This window comes from Tyto alba, unplaced genomic scaffold (assembly GCF_018691265.1).
Source record: "Tyto alba isolate M040663 unplaced genomic scaffold, T.alba_DEE_v4.0 Super-Scaffold_1, whole genome shotgun sequence".
Lineage (NCBI taxonomy): Eukaryota > Metazoa > Chordata > Aves > Strigiformes > Tytonidae > Tyto > Tyto alba.
This window is the reverse complement of record NW_024881261.1, coordinates 23,701,367-23,723,774: the sequence shown is the minus strand read 5'-3', so window position 1 is coordinate 23,723,774 and position 22,408 is coordinate 23,701,367. Positions and strand designations below refer to the sequence as shown.

General features: G+C 41.5%; 1 protein-coding gene across 2 annotated transcripts; it reads left to right on the top strand.

Annotated features, from left to right (window-relative positions):
• Positions 1 to 626: 626 nt before the first annotated feature.
• On the top strand, positions 627 to 21,369 carry MYOZ1 (myozenin 1). Of its 2 annotated transcripts, XM_032982144.2 has the most exons (6): positions 627 to 870; positions 6,349 to 6,450; positions 8,082 to 8,263; positions 16,545 to 16,776; positions 19,108 to 19,267; positions 20,113 to 21,369. In XM_032982144.2, the coding sequence occupies exons 2-6, from the start codon at positions 6,375 to 6,377 to the stop codon at positions 20,342 to 20,344; spliced, it is 882 nt and encodes a 293-aa protein (XP_032838035.1). In that variant the 5' UTR covers positions 627 to 870; positions 6,349 to 6,374; the 3' UTR covers positions 20,345 to 21,369. The 2 variants fall into 2 exon arrangements, with proteins under 2 accessions (XP_032838035.1, XP_032838036.1); XM_032982145.2 differs by lacking the exon at positions 6,349 to 6,450.
• Positions 21,370 to 22,408: the final 1,039 nt, after the last annotated feature.

Sequence of the window (22,408 nt, the reverse complement as noted above, 5' to 3'; positions counted from 1 at the left end):
CGCATGTACTACTCCACTGACCTAACTGGAAACTCCATGTACTCAAGCAAAGACTGAATTTAGCCACCTAGCTTCACCACACACCAGGTAAATCCCCCCACCAGACCAAAACTAAAATGGCTCATCAAGCAAGGCCTGTAACGATTTAAAACCTTGAGCATTGAGTAGCATGAGTGGGTAACATAACAGTAAGAGCCCTACATAACTTATCTATGCTGAGTTAGTTGTATTACTTATGGCAGAGATATCAGACTGGTACAATATTCCCAGCAGAAAAAGCCACTGAGCTGCTGAACCTGACACCATGGCAGAGCACATGTGAAGTCTCTGCTAGACCCACCACTGACATTTCTAGATGAGTGAACTAGACACTTCTATCTCTCAGGAGAAACTGTGCATAGAGAGGAAAAAGGAGCAGGATTTAGTTTGCAGCCTGCTAACTGAAAATGGATGGAGACATATAATTTTATTTGAAGGTCGAGTAGGAGGTGAGAATCTCAGTTAAAGATGTGTCTTGGTGCATTAGTGTCAGACTCAAGACTGCTTTATACAAATCATCCTATAAATCCTGCTGCCATACTAATAGGATAAACCCTCTCTTACATTCCTTCTAGGTTCAAGGCTTAGGCTCTGTGAAGTACACTCCAGCTGCACTCTTAGGTCCTGTGTCTCACCCGGTGAATGTATATATGCACATGCAGATGAAAATAACCTCAGGATGATCAGGGTTGCAAGGACAGAACGGGACTTCACATAGCACTGAATGAGGACTACCGATCATCTTTCAAAGTGGAGGTGGCCAAGGTCTCTTCAGAATTTGATCCTGACAACAGCCACAGGCACAACAGCACTGAAAAACCTGGACAAGAGGTGGGTCTAAACCTTGGATTTTGCTACTGGAGTTTCTGAGGAGTCCAGTGATTGCTCTAGGAACCTAAATACTACCTACTAGCATCTAGGGAATAAAGGAATCTCCCCATTTGATCGTTTCAGCTTCCAGATACTATTTCCGAGTCCTGGATAAAGACCCTACTCTGTACTCTCTACTCCTAGCTTACTTTGCTTCATATGCCTGCTCAGCCTGTCTCATTTCCCGTTCCTCACCACTCTGCCTACTTCTCACATGAGACCTTGACATGGCACACAAATATTTTGTTCCCATCAGAGTACAGTTCCCATCAGTCCTTGAAGCTGGACTTCAAGACCATTGGCCTCACCCCTAACCCTGCTTTCCTCTTGCCCTTTGGGCTGGGGATCCACAGAGGAGTCTTGTCTCCTGAAGTTGGCTCGCCCTGAATTGCTATCAGTGCCTTGTTCCTGGTCCTAATCACTGGTGATGTCTGCTCATATCCTGACTGAGATCCTCACACACCATTCTAGACATGCCTTTCCTTCATCTCCTTGCTATTGCTTTGCCCTGGTCTTTCTTGAGTTTTCTAAGAGGGTTCACATCTGTTTCCTGCTCACCTCCAATTACCAGCTAGCCATGGGGCACCTGCTCAGCAACTCTCTCCCTGCAGCTGCCTGCTGGAGCAGCTGTGAACCCCTGGTGTGGGAGGAGGCAGAGGAGCAGCAGGTCATGTTCATGGCAGGGAAGAGCAGCAACACACTTCCCTGCTACATCATCTTTTGGGGTTACACCATGCCTCAAAAACCAGCAGGTTTCCACATGACATCCATCTGGCACAAACTGTTCCCCTAAGGTTTATTTTGTGCTCAGGAAGGCACAGGAGATGAATGGAGAAATAATACAGCAGCTATAAGCTGGTCTCCAAAAAGCTGCTGGAAGCAAGTACAGAGGAGGCAGAGTTTAGCATCACTCTAGTGGCTGCAAGAAAGTGCCATATAGTGTGAGCTGCATTTCTCAGCTTCTCACCTCATAATATAGATTACATTAATTTCCTAGATGATTATCAAAATGGAGCTAGAAACCTCTTAAAATTAAGAGGTAAATGTACCTCATGCCTTTGGGAAAGGAGAGGCAAAGGGCTGCTGATTTTAAGCAATAGAGCAGCACATTGTCTCTGTTCTCACTATGCCCCCCCTAATACATGCCATCCCCTTGTGACAGGCAATAGCTCCCTAGATAAATAGAGTTTAGAATGCAGGGAACTTGAATAGGAGAGCAGCATCTCAAAGAGCACAACTGGACTTAACAGCAAGTATTGGGCACTGGGCAAATGCTCAGCATGGTACTAAACCAATCCAAGAGAAATAAATGTGATGAAGAAATAATCCTCTTTGTTCAACCTGCAGTGAGCAGGGCTTGGCCAACACTGAGAGACCTGCTCCTCTATGGCCACCTGCACTTGGGCAGAGTGGGTGTGCAGTGTGGACAGATGGTCTGTTGTGATAGTAGTATCTGACACCTTCCAGATTTGTGCAGATGTAAATGCCTTCACCAGGCATGAAGCTCTGTGATGGTGCCCAGAGCAGGCAGTGCGTGTTTACAGTTCAACTGTGACATCCCCTACACCTGCTTTACACCGGCACAGCTCCAGGGAGTTACTCCCAGACCACTGGCATGGGAGTGTGGGGGCATGATGCAGGCTGTCCAGCCACCACGAATCATCCTGGTGTATCTGCTGGGCTCAGTGAAGGATGCAACATTCTTGGATAGTGGAAAGTTTACAGCACTGTGTTACAGTAGATACAAATAAGGGAGAATAAGAGCTGTGCTATAGGCACAATGTGAGGTATACATAGTGGTTATATGGATGCAAGCGAGAGGAGGATGGGAAACTTTAGGCCAGGAGATCGCCATACATGCCCTGATTCCTGCCATACATGCCCTGATTCCAAGCAGGGTATAAAGGCTGATTATTGCCCATAGTATGTTACAGCACTCTTATACAGGACCTTCCAAACAGTACTGGAGTTAATGCTTTGTGCTTTCAACTCACCTATCACACTGGGAAGTTTTATACACATTTGGTGCAGGCAAAAACAACTGCAAAATCTAGGGAAAAGGGAAAGGGACTGTTTCCTGATATTCCTTTATATCAACTTTTCCTGCAATTCTATGTGCAGATTAATTTCTACTGCAATCACAGCTGTGTTTTGTTTGGATTGTTTTGGTTTTTTGGTTTTTTGTTTTTTTGGTTTTTTTTTTTTTTTTTTCCCCACTAGACTCTAGGTTTATTCAGTGAACAACTTGATTTTGATCCAATGTGAAATAGGAAGACAGTGTTTTCTGTAGAATTTCTGCTTTACATAGAAGCTGAAAGATATGTGCATCTTTGAGAAATCCAGTAAAATGAGACACGTTTCCGTCATCCTAGAACCAGAACTCAACTGGGTATGGGGGAAAAAACAGGGAGAGTCATCTTAAAATGAACAGGAGCTAAAGAAGGGGAGTCATCTGCATGTACAAAGATACACCAAATGCAGGCATCATCTGCATGTACAAAGATGCACCAAATGCAGGCGTCATCTGCATGTACAAAGATGCACCAAATGCAGGCAATCAACCCTATTGCTGTTGTGAATCACGAAATTTAGTTTCCTCGCTATTTGATTCTGCTGGGTTTCCCCATACACATTACACAGCTACTTCCTAGGACTCTGTAAATCGCTTTCTAGACTTTGTGGGTTTCCTACTATCTCTTGCTTCATTAATGCACTTATTACTCTTCCATGCTTTCTGATGTATTGTTGGAACATGTGGCATTTCAGGAGTTATGCGTGAGAGCCTAGAGGACACTGGGTTGAATGATGCACGGAGGAGGGGGCAGAAAGAGGGTGTAAACCAGAGCAAGACCCAAGAGAGCTTTTGAAGCATTACTGACAAACAGGATATTGAGAAGGTTTTATGAATTTCATTAAAGTACAATAGGAGGAAGAAAGGGATCGGCATGTTGATTTGCACAGAGAGGAAGAAGCGAGGTACCTATGGAGTGCCTGGTCATCCTCTGAGGCAGTGACTGCAGGAGGCCTGAGGAGCAACCTTTTCCTTTCCCTTCTCCTTGGGGCTGGCGGCAGTGCTATCCGAGACTTTGCCCTCTGGGCCATTGGCTATTAATAACCGCAGGATGCCTGTGCGAGCAGCCTTCAGGAGTCAAATTCACAGCACTTCGCATCAGCACTTTGTGCTGGGCAGAGCTCGCCTGCGCCCAGGCACCCTGGGTGAGCGGGGCTGCTGGACAAGCCTCCCCAGCAGCACCCAAGACGGGCTGGGAAGAAGCAGCCTGTTGCCGAGCTCTGGGGCAGGCACGTGAGCTGGTCTGAGCCTGACCCTGCAAGCCTGAGGTGAGTTGACCGGGCAGCAAAATAGTTTAGAGCAGATGCTGGAGAGGGTAAATACTGGTTTGGTTTGCAGCAAAACCAAAGAAATGACTGCTGCATAGACCAATGCAGAAAAAGACAGAGAAATTGAACCAAGGGGTAGAACTTGGGGGAGAAAATTATAATTGTGGCCCTGGCTTTAGATACAGGATAGTGGGGAGGATGGGAACCGAGGCTCTAGCAGCCTCCCTGTGGTGGGGTGACTGAAAGAGCAGTAGTCCCAGTGTAGCTCTGAACCTTGTCCATAGCGAAAGACTGCTGCCCCTTTCCTTACGCTAGACCAATTGCATGAAGCAGGCTTTACACTCCCCAGTTCTGCTGGATTAGTAATGGAGGACAGCAGAATGGGATGGAATTGCCCTCATTGCTCCTTGGGAATGGATGTGCTAGAAGAGCATGGTTCCCCACCAGGGCAAGCCCTTTCTGCCTTGCCCCAGGGAGTCCACGTTTGGGGCATACGGATGATTTCCCTCTGTTTTGCCAGTCTTATGACACATCAGATGGGCCATAACCTCCCACCCCCCCTGCCTGCTGGCAGCATTGCTCCTTTCCTGTCAAGCAGGGCCTGCTTCTTTTATATAGCCAAGCAGATGTCCAGCTGCTCGAGGAGAATATGCAGCGCATGCTTTATGGCTGCACCTGCTCACGCTTGCTTTGGGAATACACCAGGATGGGCTATTTTATGATGTGAACTACATAGGCAGCATCTCAGTGAAAATAAAAGCTTGGAAATCTGAAAGAAAACTTAATCCAAGAGAGTATCTGTCAATATGATTGGAGCTGGTTTGTTGTGGCTGGGCTTCCTTTAGCAGTTATCACCTCATCACATGAAAATCATGTTGCAGAAGGAGCAATGCTGGAATGAAACTGCAAAATACATAGGAGATAAAAATGTCTTGGTCACAACAAGGGCAGTGTACAAACTCCTAGAGCCAGCCGTTTGCTTGCTAGTTTTAAAAAATAACTTACAGTTCAATGTCTTCAGTTCTGAAATTTTAAGCAACTAAAGTGCAAAGAAGCACAAAGACAAAGATGGTTAATTATGTGTCCCCCCTATATGCTGTTGTTTGGGCATGGACAGTGTTGAAGTGAAGGCAAGACATTTGCCCTACTTACATTATGTGTGAGAACCCCCAAGGAGAACTCTGAGAAGCTGCCTGAAGTGGAATTGCTGAGAGTTCTCCTAATTTTCCCTGACTTTCTAGTACAGCTCTCTCATCCTGTCTGGGGACAGAGATGGGGAACACTGTACCAGAAGAAATGTCCCCCTTTCCCTCCTACCCCCTCAAAAATTATATGCGACAAGATCATTACATAAGATACAGGAGCAAGTGACTTCAAACAAATTGGGAGAACATCTTTCCTTTTAACAAGTTTGCCTGTGCCTTCTTCCTCCAGTCCTGCTGTAACAAAACAGTAGCAGTTATAAAAGACAGAATTACTTAGGGTTTTGGTTTGTTTCTTTGCTTTTTTTTTTTTTTTTTTTTTACCCCCAGAACGTGCAGTCTAGTGATTTTCTGAATACCTATTCTGATTGTAATAGCACTACCTAAGTATCCAAACCAAACTTGCACATTATTCAAAATGCTCCCAAATAACTCATGGACAGACCCTAAATTTTTATACAAATACATATACTACCATCTAATGATAACTGCATGGTATTATAATATGGTATGATAGAGCAAATTTTCAAACTGACATTCTGTTACTGCAGCACAAGATGATAAGAGTACCACTGTGGCACATGTGGGTGCTGGGAGTCTGCCATGTTGCAATCAAAATGCATAGTTTGGATGACAATGCTATATGACACCTTGGTAATGCTTCTGCTGTGATCTGCTGCCATATTTTGTTTCATAATGCTAAGTCTACAGAGAACACCACAATGGCCTGCTGATGAAATCCTGTATGGGAAGATACCATTCACTAGCTTCTTCATGTGGAAGGGATAGAAAACCTGTGTGAAATGAAGACTGTGTATCTCTTAACTGTAGATGGCAACTAAAAGAAAGGCAAGAAATACCTTTCCAGTGTTTCATTCTCCATTTCCTTTGTGTTTAGAGCAAAGCAGAGAACCATTTGTGGGAATGCCCCTTGCAGGGACTCCTGCTCCTGTTAAAAGGAAAAAGTCCACTAAACTAATTGGGAAGCTGACACACGAAGGTAAGGTATACAAAATTGCATGCATGAGAATTGTTTGGATTTCAAAGCGTTTAAAATTTACCACCCTGTCTGAGTGAACTCCTAGAGCAAGATGGGCAGTGAATGTATCAGGAGGCAGAGCCACAAACGTTACTAAACCTCAGCCTTCAACCACATCACATTTTCTAATTTACTGTTTGAAAGCATCGCACACACACTCAGGTCAACTGTTGACCTAGATTACACTTTGTAAACCCATAGTCTCCTGCAGTGTTAATTTGGATGTACATCAGTGTGAATGGAAAGAGAACACGATCTTTTATGGATATCAATATGGCAGTGCCTAGTTATACCCTATGTTGTTCTCTCTCATATAACCTTTGTCTCTAATTTGGTTTTTGTCTATGTGGGAGTATTCCATTGATTCCAGCACTTATTAGTTGAAAAAGTCAAAGTGGGTAATACACCAGGAAAAATATAACTTGGGACACTTTTCTTTCTACAGAATACCTGTGTATTAGGTAGGGTGAGTTTTAACTAACTGTGATATCCTCACCTTCTCTTTACTTTTGACAGCATGGGGAAGGTTTTTCGAGGTTTGAAAAGTAGTAATTCAGTGTCATCCCTTTCTTCAGCCCCCAAACAGATATGTAGAAACTTCTTTGCTAGGGTACAGGTATATATTTTTTTGTTTGTCCCTAATCCTTTATTCAAGTAAACAAGTAAGTAAAAATCCAATTTTCGGTTATAGGATATTTCCTTCTGTGCTATGAAATAGTGCTATATAAAATTGGCTTGCTAAAAAAAACCCCATAATTTCTTCAGAGAATGTCTAATAAAATGAATGGGCTTATATCAATTTTATACCAGTTTAAGGATGGAGGTTCATTCTCTGTTGCAAATGAGATGTAGAGGTGGATAAGTGGTCTTAATCTTGCTTAATACAGAAAAAAGAAAGCCTGGGAAAGGTTGTTTGTTTCTGAACGAAAAGCTTTAACTTAATTTCTGCAAGATTTTTACACTGAAAATGTTTGAATCCATTGCTTTGATGGAGAATTGGTGCTACCAAATTAAATGGAAAAGGACTTATCAAGTAACCAGTGTATTAAGACTTGAAGAGAACTTCAGCTACTTTTCCCTTTAAAACTTCTCTTTAAAACAAACAAATAAAAAGATATCATAACATTGAATCTTGCCATGGTTTCAGGATATGTTTAAACCAAAGCATGCTAGAGTGGTTTATTTATTGTATGTCAGCCCAGTTCGAAGAGCTGACTGCCACTCATCTAATTCCAGTGGAGGGGAGGTGTGTAGGGCAGTAACCAGACAAGGCAGTGTTGCATTTTGAGGCAGTACTAAGGAATCCTGCTGCACTGACTGAGGTGCTTCAGATATGGGACACACGCATCTAGCTCCACACTTACGCAACTCTCCTCTGTGCAGATTCGCCCTGATTACAATCCAGAGTAAATTCTACCCATCTACATCCAAAGTGTCATCAATGTAAAAATTTAGTGCATAGGCTATTTCCTAAAAATTTAATTTAGGAGAGATTTTGCCTGCTTTGAAGTCACTACTGATGCTGGGAAGCAATGGACAAGAGATGTGGACCAGAACACTTCCTAAAGCATCCCGTTTCATATGTTTTGTAGTCATGCCACAAGAGGTGTCCAAGCTCAACTTGGGGAAGAAGATCAGCATCCCCAGAGATGTAATGTTGGAAGAGCTTTCTCTCCTCACCAACAAAGGATCCAAGATGTTCAAATTACGTCAGCTGAGGGTGGAGAAGTTCATTTATGAGAATAACCCTGATGCCTTCACCGACAATTCTGTGGTAGGTTGGAGATTAAAACTAAAAAGCTATTCCATACACCCAGGGGAAACAGGAATGGAGTGTATACCAAGCTCTCCTCTCTCTGTATGTGCATGGGCTGTGGAGTGTGGGGAGTGGGAATGATCTACTGGTGAAGAAGTGCAGGAAAAAGCCAAAATTATATAAACACACAAGTTTTAATTCCTTTCATCAGCAGCATTAGTTTCCTTCAGCAAATATTTGGTATCACACATGCAGAAGCATTAGAAAATTCAGTACTGAGTGATAAGGGAGGATTGCATGCTTGGCAGGTGTTCAGAGCTTTGCAGGGCAGGAATAATTGTTTTTGTAACCATTCCATTTCTTTTTTGCAAGATGGAAATGATCCATCCATGTCTGACTTCAGCTCCAGTAGGTGTGGTTCTATTTTTAGCTTAGGATATACTTTTATGCTTCCTGCTGGACAGAGTCCTCTGCTAATTTCTGCAAGAAGTTCCATACATTAAAATTCAGACAGAAACCTCTAACCTGACACTGCAATATCTTCAGTATATTTTCCAGAGGCTATGTTTGTTTTCTTCTATTTTCCTATCAGATATGGTATATAAATTCAGCCATTATTTTTTTTCCCCTTTTTATGAGTTAGTACTGTTATTTAATCTTTGAACTTCTCTCTACAGTTAGTTGCCTGTGTAAGTCATCTGAAGATACTTAAACTCTTACAAATTAAACTCTTCTTTCACATAGTTGTCAGCAGTTCAGTAAAACAAATAGAAAATGTTTCAGGTTCATATGCATTTTGGTGTAGCAACTTCTCTTCTGAAGTTCTTTAAAATTTATTTGGTGTCATTTTGTCCCTTTATGTCATCTATTTTCCAGTCCAAGGAAACTCAAGCAAAATAATAAGAATCAAGCTGAAGAAAATGTTCTGCCAAACAAAAATGTGCTATTTTTTAGCCCTCTGTTGTTTTCAAAAGCAGCAATAAGTAAATCCTTGTAGTTCACTTCTAAAAATTACAGTTTGGGAAGCAGGATGTGGAAAGATGCCTGAAAAAAATAAAAGTCATTAAAATTACAACAGTAGGTCAGATTACAGATCAGGGACGACAGACCAGAAATACAGCAAACATATCTGATGGTGTTAGACTTGGGGCAGTTTCTTCATCTCTTTGTGATTTAAGTAGTTCATCTCTTCAGTGAGTTATCTCCTGGAAAGGATGTAAGAATAAATGGTGTGTTGAACTTCGAACTCCAGATGAAAATCCTAGACAAATGCAAGCTTTTTTTATAAATACTCGGCAATTTCAGAGCTCCTAAAAAATATGAAGGCCGAGTTCATATGTCAGAATCTGCTGCAGTGAGGAGAACTGAGAAAATAACAAGGTGAGGTAATAAAAAGACCGAAGTCCAAACTTCCAGAAATTTGAGAGTGTTGTTTAAGGGTGTCCAATCAGAGAAACACAAAGCAAATGAGTTGTGGCAAACTGATTCAAAACTGGCTATGCAGAGTCCCTCCAAGACTGACATTACAAAGGCTGATGACAATCACTTCTTTTTTGTTAGATGTTTTTCCTCCTTTGTTTATTCATCCATGCCTGACTTTCACTCCATACCCTTTCTGTAGTGAATCTCTCCCTCTGTTCTGTAAGAACACCCCTGCTCCCAAGCTATTTGAGCAAGACTGTAAGATGCTGTGCTATGGAGAAATGTATTTGGGGTTAGACAAGATGCTAACAAGCTGAGGATTTTCTTTATGGCTTTCCTATATGAGAACAATAGCATGGTCTCCAAACAGCAGATGGTACTCTACTTTAAAATCCCCAATGATTCACTTTCAGGGCTATTTTTTTCTCCACATTCATGATAACAAATAACAGATAACAAATCTCAATTGGTCAGTGCAGAAAGACTTCAGTCTGCCCTAGAGCCCTTGTGCAGGGCCGGCTTAGCAGGACCACAAACATAATTGTTACCATTTGCTCGTTGCCCTGTGGGCTCTGCCAGGCTGCACCCACTGCCTCTTTGGATAACTATTCTCAGCACCACAGCCAGCATCAGTTAGCACCTTTGCTGGCAGTCAGAGCAGTGAGAAGAAAAGCTGAGCGATCCCTGCAACTGAGCCATCCTCTTGGAGAGCTGGTTGCTCTTGGACAGGTAAAGGCAACAGATCTGTGGCCTCCCTGTTATCTTCCAAACCATCAGGACAGCGCCTGACCTTAGCATCAAGTAACTTTCATCAAAAAGCCCTTCTGATTGCAATATTTGATTAGCTTTCTGTTCCTTTCCTTTCTTGCTCCTGGCTCTGCTCAAAGGCGGATACAAAAAGAAGGCTTAAACAAAAGAAAATTCTGGGAGGAAGATAATGTCAGAGTAAAGCATTCCTACTGTTACTTCCAGTTTACTTCCCCCCTCCCAGTTAATTTTCACGTCCTTTGCTCCCCATCCCAAAGAAGTCATTGTGCTTTTAAGGCTGTGGGACAGTGAAGGGATTTAAAGCTGGTGTTGCGTTTTCTGCTTTTATGTAATACATTCCTTAACTGTCTTAGAATATTCTCAGGACACACTTAGCAAAACAGGGCAAGAAAGGTCTGGGATGGAGTTTCTTTCCCCCCCCAAAAGTTTGACAGCAAGGTAATGTAATGTAAAAACACACAAAGAGAAAGGTTATTAAAAATAAATCCAAACCATATAAGGGGACCCAGAATAGCCTGTGCTGTAGCCATAAACCTTCCACACAAGGGAGAATATCTCAGCAGTCATGTGTCATTGATCCACCCTCCTCCTTCTCTCCTCCTCCTTCTCCTCCAGCCAAATAACTACACTGGATAATCAGATCACTCTCCTTACTTTTAGTGGAGAAAACATATATATTGTGTGTGCATGAACGTCAGACAGCCCCATGCAAAAGTGAAAACCTGCCACTCTATCAATGCTGCAATGTTTGCAGTTAAAGGCAAACAGTAGGTAAACCCACAGTCAAAAGGACCAACCATTCCCAACATAAGCAAATGAAATGCATTACCTATAGCTCTTTTCAATACTATGACCCTCTTTGCTTGCAAACATGCAGTACAAGGTGATTCGTTCAGGGAGGGCTGAGTTTGACACTTTTAGCACACTGATATCCTGCCAAACAGAGAGAGTTCGTGTGAAGTACTTGTTTGGCGCTGTGCTGCAGAAGCTGGGTTCTGCTGAGCCCTGTCTAGTAAATCAGGAGGATTTCTCCTCACCCCAGGCTGTGCCACTCTGTAACAGGAGCTCTGGTTCTCTCCATGTCTCAGAGAATGTTATCAACCTCACTGTGGAGCCGCAAGAAGCAGTTTACTACTGACTGAAGACCATGATGAAATCCTATCTTGCTATCTCTATCTCTATTACTATAGCATCTGACCAACTACAGCATGAAGGAAATTACTACATTTATTTTTTAATGTTGAAACTGAACGATGGGGTAGATTAACAAATGACCCAAAATCATAGAGAGAAACTCAGTCTTATCTCTAGGTGTCCTAAATCCCACCTCACTGTTCAGCAATTAATAGATCTGCAGTTCACAGACCTTTCCTCCACTTCATAATGCTAAATTTGCTTGGCCTCAAACACATAAAGTTCATGTGAAACTTTATTTCTCATTCCTAGAGTCCCATTCATTATTGCCCTAACTCCTCTCAAGGTCCCACCTCCACTTTGGGAACCTCTGTGTAAGACCTTCTTGCTGTCATCAAGTGGAAACTGAGAGCAAAACCATAGTTATGCTTTTTGGGTGTTACTGTTATGTTGTTTTTCTTCCAGTGAGGATCCTTAAAAATAGTCTTTCTGCTAGTCAAAACCTGTGGCCTGATTTGGGTTACATGCAGGAGGCAGTTTATAGAAAGGCTTGATTTGTCTTGTCTTGTCTTCTCTCCCCTCTCCCCCCCCCCCACCCCCCACCCCCCACCTCTTTCTGCTTTACCTATGAGATTTTAAATTAAAACCATCAGGAAGGTGGAATAACCAATATATGAATAGACAAGTGATCATCAGTAGTACATCAAAAAAGCCAAGACCCACACACAAAAAAACCCACCTTGATACTTTCTCAGACTTGCCCACAAGTTAAAATAAATGCAGTTTCCATATCTTGGCAATGCTTGTATGAAAACAAGTGGAATATGTGCTGGCAAGTAATTTCTGCTGAACTTCAGGTCAATATGACTCTTCAGATAAACTAAGAGAACAACTGTGAAATAAAACATAAGAAGTGAAAAAGGGTTAAAGAAATGGATTGCTCTTCTTCTGGATAATGGCAGGAGTTACCCTGTATTCCTTTTGCTGCTGAACAAGAACTCAGAGGAGTAAGCAGAGGTGAAAGGAAGAAAATGGAAGTGCTTATGTTACATTGCCAAAAGTGGTGCTTCACAGCAGACCAAAGTACACAACCAACCTGCCTCAGAGATTTTACATGTTAAATAATCAGACATGATACATGTGAATGAAAGCATATGGATGGAGGAACAGAGATGTTACCGTGCAGTTACTTTGTTTAATGCACAAGTGTGCACTGATGGCTCTGTTTACCCCTTCATGTACTTAGAAGAATGCCAGTTGAGATCATTGGAGGTAGGGTTAAATGGAAAATGTTAGGAAAAGCATTCTTTCTAGGAAGTCTGTTCTGCAGGGAATGTTAAACCTCTTGAACAAATATTACAGGACAACTGCAAGCTGAGATATCAGAGTGTCTCAGGTTATGACATAAGTGGAGCAAGCCAGCTGAGATGTAGCTTTTCTAGCAAAATGAGCCTTGCTGTGCTGGAGTTGCTTTGGTACAGAAGACCTAGAGGTCCCAACTATACCCAAAGCTGTATAAGAGTGCACATGAAGTCTGATGCCTTCTTACTCAAGAGGTGACTGGTATAGAAACAGTAGCATGTCAGAGAGGAAGAGCCTTTTATTTTCCACAGCAGTTTGTTGGAGCACTGTGAGAAAACTTTGGACTGAAATTCTTAAACTCAGTTTCTTTCATCCACAAAGGAAATGTACAAGGATGATATGAAATATACAGATAAGATATAAATAATTTTGTGTAGTATTAGATAAAAATCCCCATTATTTAGATGGGTAAATTCAGGCATAGAGGCAAAAAATAATTTGTCTAAGATTAAACAGCAAGTCAGAAGTAGACCTGGAAATATAAAGCAGGAGCTCAACCCGTCCTCTTGGGGGAGCATGTTTAAAAAGAAATTAGCTTAAGATACTTTAACAGCTGAGGCTACTTTTTATTTTCATCCTTTTTTTTTTTTTTTTAAGTGAATCATAGGTTTAAGGCTATGCAACTCCAAATTAAGGACCGGGGCACACACTTTGATAAAAACAGCAAGCAGTCTATGACACTCTCCAAGTGTCTGAATTTTAAATCTCCCATCCCACAATTGAGGAGCATTTGAGTGGCTGCCACTGAGAGTACGTGGTCACAGTAACTTCAGAAGTGTTAGTAACCACATAGGCATCAAATCTTTGGGAAGCTCTTTATCAGTGAGGTGGAAATAGAAACACATTTGCTGGCCTCAATCATTTTCTTTAGGGCACAGCAAGGAGCTGACGGGAAGCACACAGTGTCTCCTCCTGGGGACTGCCTGCAGTGACGTCAGGGCCTTGAGATAACTTAGAGATCTCAGCTCCATTAGTGGGTTCATCTTTCATTACCTATTTTTCAAGAGACACATGCAGTAGCTCTAGAGAATTCAGAATTCATTTGTCTAGGCATTCAGCCTGCAGGACCAGACTCTTGCTTAGCACTAAGGACTTCAAAGACATGAGCCCAATTTGTTTAGCCAACCCAGGGGACTACGCATCACATGAACTTGCCACAATTGCTCTCTTGTTACAGTGGATTTAGGGATGCTCAGGGACTGATAACAACCACAACTTCCAGCAACACAAAGACAGGGCAGATGCTACCACAGAGGAACTGTGTGATCTGCCCCCAGATCGAACAGGAGAAGATTATCAGCCTTCTCAATTGACACTCCTGGGTTTCTCTCCTGGGACTTCTACCAACAGGGTCAATCAACCGTAAATGAGAGGTCAGTTTTGTGATGTGAATATGCATATACATAAAAGCTCCCCATGCTGTTAGCAATGGCCCAAGACACACATTCCCCTTAAGTGTAAGCCATATTTCACTCCAAGCACCCTGACCAGAGGCATGCTGTAAGCACTGGAGACAAAGCTGTACCTACTCAGGTACCTTGTTTAGTGATAATACTGCAATTTAAAATAACACCAGATGACAACGATGTCCCTTCTTGGTCACATCAAATACTACTGTGTACGAAATCAAACCAGCCCTTTTTACCGTAGCTCATGTTATACTGATGTTTTATGACTTTTTTTTTTTCTGCAGAAAAGTGCATGTAAGTAATCAGAGGAGAAGAGAAATAAGCATTTAATTCTCAAGAAGGGCACACAACACGGGTGAAGCTTGAAGAAAAACAGATGCAAATCCTATTTTGAAATTACTGAGCAGATCAGTAGAAGCATTAACCTTGCATATATATTAACATTTTGAGAATAACCTCATTCTGACCCCTAGCCCTCAAAATACCCTTTTTTCTGTTTGCCTTTCTACAGCTACATAGCTCCCACGCATAATTGAACAGATTGCCCTGCTAGCTCCTGTGTACAGCTTAATGCTCACAATCCTCTCAGCACTCAGTGCTTCCTGACATTCAGGAGAACATTATCTCCTCTGTTCCTAAAAAGGGAATTCCCTACAGCTAGGAGAAGGACAGGCAGTCCCTAAAGGCCCTGGGGGCACCAGCTCTGCCAATCCAGCCTTCAGCTGGCTGCCTGCCTGGGTTGCAGCCTGGTGACCTGCTGTGAAACCCTGGACACTGTTGCTGGAGACACAGGGAACAGAGGGTTAGATAATTCTGCCTTGAGCCGTGTGGGGTTTGCACTTCTCATCTATTTTTAGCTAACATAACAGCTGGCCTTGGAAGCCTGTTTACAGCCTGGAAAGCTTCTTTTTGCTAAACTGTACTAGGTGTAAGGGTCCTGAGAAAACCTTAACCCTCTGAGCGCCAGCCCTGAGGTTGGTACTCTTGTCTCCCATTGATGGCCTGAGATGAATTTATACAAGCAGAACTGCATCATGAGGAACCACAGATTCATTCAATTCAGCTGTATTTGTTACATCTTTGTGCATCTATAGCCAATCCCCTAGTCCAACAGGAAAGATCGTATGTGATAAATGATCCAGGTTACTTGTATTGTACAGCTGTGTGGGCTGTGATACACAAGAGGTACTTTTTTTTGTATCTGACAGGAATCAAGCTTTGATCTCACTTATGACCAATACAGAAAACATTTTTCTGAACATATTACATCAGTTTCTGTTCCACACAAGTATTTATTAAAATTGCTGTGTGCAAAGACAGGACCTTGTGCTGTCACCACAGGGTCCTGCATGGACTGCTTGCTCTTTCACTATGTACTGTAGGGGCTATGCCTTCTAGCCTGGACTGGGGAGAGTGGATGGCCTGGAAAATAAGACCAACTTGATTTTACTGATGGATACAGCTTTCTTTCTTGCCTTGTTGCTGTTTAGATTTGGTTTGCTAATGCACATATTGCTACAAACAATCCCCTTCCTCTTTGTCATTTTCATCTTGTGGTCTCCAGGAAGTCTTTTATGTTTTTCCAGGCTGCTATCTTTGCAGTCTTTCTCAGCATGTAAACACCCCTCCCCATGCAGACCTTCATATATATGGAAAACAGACATATAGGCAGTCATCTTCCAGGTTTTTATGTTGTCACAGGTACCGTTGTTCTCGTGCCTTGTAACACTTAGCTCCCACACTGTAATCAAGCTGACTTTGCTGGGCTATCTTAATCTTGACATTAAACCACTTCCTATTTCTTGTCCATCTTGCTTTCCCACTGGTTAGCCAATGTATCTCTGTCTGGACCTTTCCCTGCCCTGGCAAAAGCTGTATTTCCTTTCCCTTCCTCCTGTATTTCATACTGATCACTGTTGGGACCACAATACACAGATCCCTCTCTTCTTAGACTGATCATATAAAATGACCACAAGGTGTCCATTAAAGCATGTCCTTCCACTGCCCTTGCTTCTGTTCTACAACTGCTCCTATACTGAATATACAAGCACTAACACATGAAGTTCTGCAGCTGGTTTTGTAACTGAGACACAAAATTGGTCACATCACAGATACTTGGGAGTTCACATTCTGGGACCCAACCCTGCATATGTGAATGGATCATGTCCTGTAACAGGGATTCCAATTCTTTTCTCCTGCCCTAGGATCACTTTCAGAAGTTCATCCCACCAGGAGGGCATTACGGGCAAGATGCTCATGGCTATGCCCATGGGCGGATGGTAGGAGGAGTGACAGCCGGGCAGCATGGCTCCAGTAAGCAGCAGTATCCCGGTGGTCCTCCTAGGCCTGGAAGCAAAGGAGGCTCTAGGGAGAGCGAAGGGGAACGTGCGGGGGAATCAGCTGGAAGTGGTGGAGGAGGCGATGGTACCGAGAAAGGCAAGTATCTCTCTCTGCAAGAACACCAAATAACTAAAGCTACCAGAGCTCATGCCAACCTTACTCTTAGGGGCAAGTAAATTACTTTGACTAAAACCCGAATTCTTCCAAACTAAGTTTCATTGAAAAGCCTAGAAGAGTTGAACTGCCTTTAGCTTGACAGTTTTGTTTGCACAGTTCTGTGTCGCTCAGTCATAGGCAAGAAGCAGAAATACCTTCCTTGGCTGGACCAACAAAATGATGGGAAACTTAACTACTGAGCTCCTAAGGTTGATACAGCAGTATGCCAGTATGGCATATCCTTCTCTTTCAAGGGTTTCACACTGACCATTACTGGAAATAGCAGTATTAGCTCTTTAGCTCAGCAGTCTGACCTGATACATCAGTCTCGAGTATATCAGCCCTGATTTCAATTCAAAACTTCCACCTAAATGAACATCACTTTTTGGATAATCTTCAGAAAGGAACAGCAATATTTCTAAAAGTTAACTGGTAATTACCACTGGTCTACTGGAGCAATATCTTTATGAGTAGAAGTACTTTTCATTTAATTTAGTCTTTGCTTGATTTTATCCTCTCTTTGGCCAGAAACCTCTAGAACCAAATCCCTTGTAAGAGAATCAGCAGGAGAAATCATAATTTTAACAGTCCCTATGGGATTTTACAACAAAAAGCAAATCTGCTTGGGAACCAGGAACCACTGTTGTAAGTGACCAAATGAGTGTTTTGTAAAATCCAAGGCTTTTCATTTACATTCTGGAAGAATGTTCATTTTATAACAAAATCAGCTTTTACATTTCTGGGAATCCCTGTGAAAAAGAAATCTGTGTAGACTGTCTTCTTATAGGAGATTATTCTCCATTGTTATCCTAGTCCTGTGTGCAGGGAGAAGGAGGATTAATATCATCCCATAGCTTTTACTGCACAGATGGATCCCAACTGCTTTTAGTTTCAACCCTAGCAATCAATTTACTTCCAAAGTACTTAGTTCAAGTCCTTCACACGGAAAGAGGGGGGTAGTTGGTTTTATTTTTTTTTAATAAAAATGAGATTCTTGTACATGTCTGCATTTCTCTGAAGCCAGGAAAGCCCAGGATTTTATAAGATTTGAAGAAAATAAGCAAGACAAAGAAAGAAGGTGTGATAAAGGAGAACATTATTTGCCACTTACTTTATAAGGATTTATGTTTTTTAAGCACCATGAAAGCACCAGAATGTTAAACAATAACCTATTATTTCCACCTACCCTAATCAAGCTAAGGAGAAGTCATTCCTCAGTTTTAAGTTTTATGAAGGATGAGAATCTTAAAAGTGTGCTACATATAAATACACAACCAATGTTCTTATTAGAAAGGTAGTATTATACCCAACTAGAAACAAAAAATTTAAAAAAAAAAAGGGGGCACAGGGAATGAAAACACTTGTCTAAGCTCATTTGCTAATGAAGCAGCCAGAAACTAACCTAAAATTTCTGGCAATCAAGTATCTAACTTAACAGCAAAGTTAGCTCTGTCATTGACAGAATTTTAACTTCCAGAGAGATATGCCATCATATTTTCAAACTGCTTTTAGCCATCCTGAGGTGTTTGAGACAGACCTGTCTCTAACATCCTGGTTCAAGAGGGGGAAAATATGAATGTCTGTTCATGTAATCACAAAGAAAATGCTGACTTATAAAAATACTGATACAAGGGAGATGGTAATTTTAGAACAGTCAAGAATAGACTGCTGAGGAAGATGTTATTAAAGACGGTTGTGAGCTGCCAAGACCCTGAAATATGATGATTAAAGGTTTTTGGTCAGGTAGTGTCAACTTCAAAGTTTGATCCTAGTTTTGGATTGTGCAGTCAGGGCTTTGTTTATTGCAACTGATGACGATGGTGAGGTTTATGTAGTGGGGTTATGTCTGCTGTAATCAGACAGATAAGACAGAAGTAAATTATGAAATTGGATAGCATTTTGCCTTATATAAAGCTTCCCTGGAAGTAGTGAAAGAGGTAATGGGATGAGGACATTGTGTTTTGGGATAAGAGGTTTCTATGTGAGAGACCAGAGAGAAGAATGAAAAATTAGCTTTCAAATATATGCTCGAAAATTCCTGGATGAGTGGCTCTTAGACTGTGGTACACCTGGTTTTGTGGATAAGGATGGAAGTAGCATATGACAGCCTTTTAAAAGAGAAATATAACCATAAAATCTCAGACTTGATGTAGGAGCTACAGAATCTGGAAACGAAGCTGGTGTCTTAACTTCAATAGCAGAATGCAGAAAGGCAATGTATTTAGAGTGAGTGTCATCTAACTAGAGTGTTTTACCTTCCTCTGTTCACAGATGGAAAGTCGGGAGGCAAAAAAATCACTGTATTTAAAACTTACATCTCCCCCTGGGAACGAGCAATGGGTATCAGCCCTGAGGACAAAAGTCAGTTGACCATTGATTTACTGTCATATAGTCCCAAAGCTGATTTCCCCCATTACAAGTCTTTTAACCGGTAAGTCTTCTTGGACATTCAGTTCTGTTTATTTAGCAGAAGAAAACACAATAACCCTGGTCATAGCCCTCCTGTCTTGTGCCATGTAAATAAGTTTTAGTTGTACGTCATTTTGCTTAACACAGTCTCCCATGGATGAATGTTTGGAGGCCTACAAAGAGAAGATACATTAAGAGCTAGAGATTTTAATTCAGTTTATGGACAGAAAACCTACACAGCTGGATAAGAGGACTTTAATTCTATTTCCTCTTCTTTCTCGCCCCATTTGTCCCGGGAGATTTAGCTTGCCACTGTTTATTACTGCAGCCATTTAAAGTTCAAGAGTTCAGGAAAAATATTTATGATCAGAAGTCACATACTTCACAGTACTTCAAATAAGAATCAGGATCTTCCTGATGCTTCTGATAAGAATGGAAAGTTTTACAAATATTTCTAAGGCAGCAACAATTTTCTGTTAACCTCTCTATATAATTTTGCCCCTCACTTCCATAGCCTCAGGACATCAGTACCCAGGACAAACCCAAATCCCACTCATTTCTGCAATAATGCAGCCTCTGCTTCCTACATGTTGGGGGTACCAACAGGTGTGAAAGGTGTATTGGTTTGATCGAGATTGATGCAACATGGGTGAAGGAAGTGCACAGCAGAGAGGAGGAGGGGGGCATTTTAAAATCTTTTTTAGTACATAGGCAATGGATACGTATAGGTCCTTGTGAAGGATTTGTTGGCCAGTCAACCACAACAGTGGTAAAAGTCACAGTCTTAATAACTTTGATTATTTATTTTCTAAATCCCATTGTTTACCTATGCTCTGTTCACTAACTCCATGTATTCCCCTTTGCCAGGACTGCCATGCCTTACGGGGGTTATGAGAAAGCAGCCAAACGGATGACCTTCAAAGTGCCTCAGTTTGATATTTGCCCTTTGCTTCCAGAATCTCTCATGATATATAATCAAAATTTCAGCAACAGACCCTCCTTCAACAGAACCCCAATACCTTGGATGCCTTCAGGAGACTCCTCCGAGTACCATATTGAGGTCAATGTACCAAGGAGTGGTGAAACAGAAGAGCTGTAAATCCCTACTGCCAAGGCCAGCTTTTTTTCTCAGTCCCTTCTATTTGCAAGTTGATAGTAAGGAGCTGAAAAGTGCAACTCCAGTTCTGTCAGCACTTCCTTTCTTTTGTCCTTACCCCAGACAAGTTCCTAGCAGGTTCTAAACTTATCTTTGCTGTGGTGTTAATCCATTTCAGAAACAGTTTGAGGGAAAGGAGCTTTTTATTCACCAGGACATAAAAGGGCAAAACTAGGAAGTGTTTTTCTGTTTAGCAATGCTAAATGCTGCCTGTCTGCTCTATAATAAATGTGTTTTGTCATATATTAGCAAGTAATAAAACACAAAGAGGAAAAAAAGCCTTTGTGTTTTCTCTTTTAAAAACGCAGCTGAATCAGTATGGGAATTAGCAATAACAAGTTTCAATCTCACAACTAGGCTGTTAGCATGGGAAGAAATATCAAGGACTGATGGGGAAGATCATAAGACAGATATACATCAAGGTGGCCTGGATAAATACTGCAAAACTGGTGGTGAAGAATGATGACTTCGAGTGGAAATGATACAGGTAATCATAACAGCATCAGAGATAAAAGAGCAAGTGAGCCTCTTGGTATAACAGACATTAAAGTATTTCACGGTCACCTAAGATTCCTCAGTTCTCTAGAGTATAAAATAGATGACAGCTTAAGCAGGTTTTTTCTCACACAAAGAGACCAATAAGGCAATAGGTCAGGAAGGAATAAAGGCACACTCAAGTGAGATGACTTGCCCATAGTTACAGATCAAGAAAGAAAAAGCGTTAATTACAACAGAAATAATTTGACACCTGCCACAGTGCATTACATGTTCAATCATACAGCATCAAAGTCTATTCCACTTATTGTAACAGTTTTTGCCACACACACACAGGAAGAAAGGCAGGCACTGTGAAAAACCAATAAAGAACTTTATTTTTCTACATGAAATACCTTGTTTCATGAACAGTTGCACTCTGACACATAACATACAAGATCACTGTTTCATTACCATACCCTAGCTCAGCCTGCATGGAGACTGGTTTGGAATTCTCTGTGATGGTGCCTTTAGATCAACATTTCCTCTTACAAACAAGGCTAAACAGCTCATTTAGAGGGACAGCTTCCACCGAGGTACTTTTAATTTAGGAGTTTTTTCTCCTTGTCTGGAAATCTCTGCAACAATGTATTTGATTTTTATTCTCTTTGGATAGCTATGTGGTTGACTATTACACTCCTCTAAAAGGCTACTGCCAGGGCTACCCTGAGATCTCTTAAAAATTGTGCTAATAATAACAAGATGCAGAAGTAATGAAAAAGTACTTTCCTAACCTTTCTGCTGAAATGACTAAATAACATTTACTATATATTCTATTAAACGATTAAGATGTATCCATAACTCAGTTCTGTGAGTAAACTTAAAAACATTAAGGCGGTACTTTGATCTTCTGAAGAACATTTCAACAAAAATGAGAAAGGTTGTCTTTTTTGACATGTTCCTATGAAGTATTTGAAGTCTTAGTTGAAAACAAATCCTCAGAAAAACTTGTTTTGTTTCTTCGGATAAAATGGACTCAGGAATTAGTTGAAAACACATTTCCCTCATCAGTTTCCTTTTTTCATGCCTACATAAACACATGCAAATTTCACTGCTGAAAGACATTTAAATGGGAAATTCTCAAATTCTACTGAACTATTAGTTTATTTTGTATTTGTTCTCTGTCTGGAGATAAAGTTGCTCTGTGTTTTCCAACATTTTTAATCAATCTAGCTTTTTCAATTGCATTGTAAATAAGTGGGATGGATTTCTTTTCCAGTTCAAAAAGTATTCTAACTATATTACAAGAATCCAGTCTACAAAGAGAATGTCAGCAGTTCAGCAAGACAAATGAAATTTCAGAGAAAACTAGGTGATACTAAGCAAAATATTGTCCCACCACATCTGAGCATGGCAGGCAGAGCTCAGTGCTGGTGACAGGGTCCATCAATCATCTCAGACATGGTGTGGGGATGAATCAGGCACAGGGGCCATCCATGGTATCTGGTCAGGAACAAAAGGAGACATGGGTGG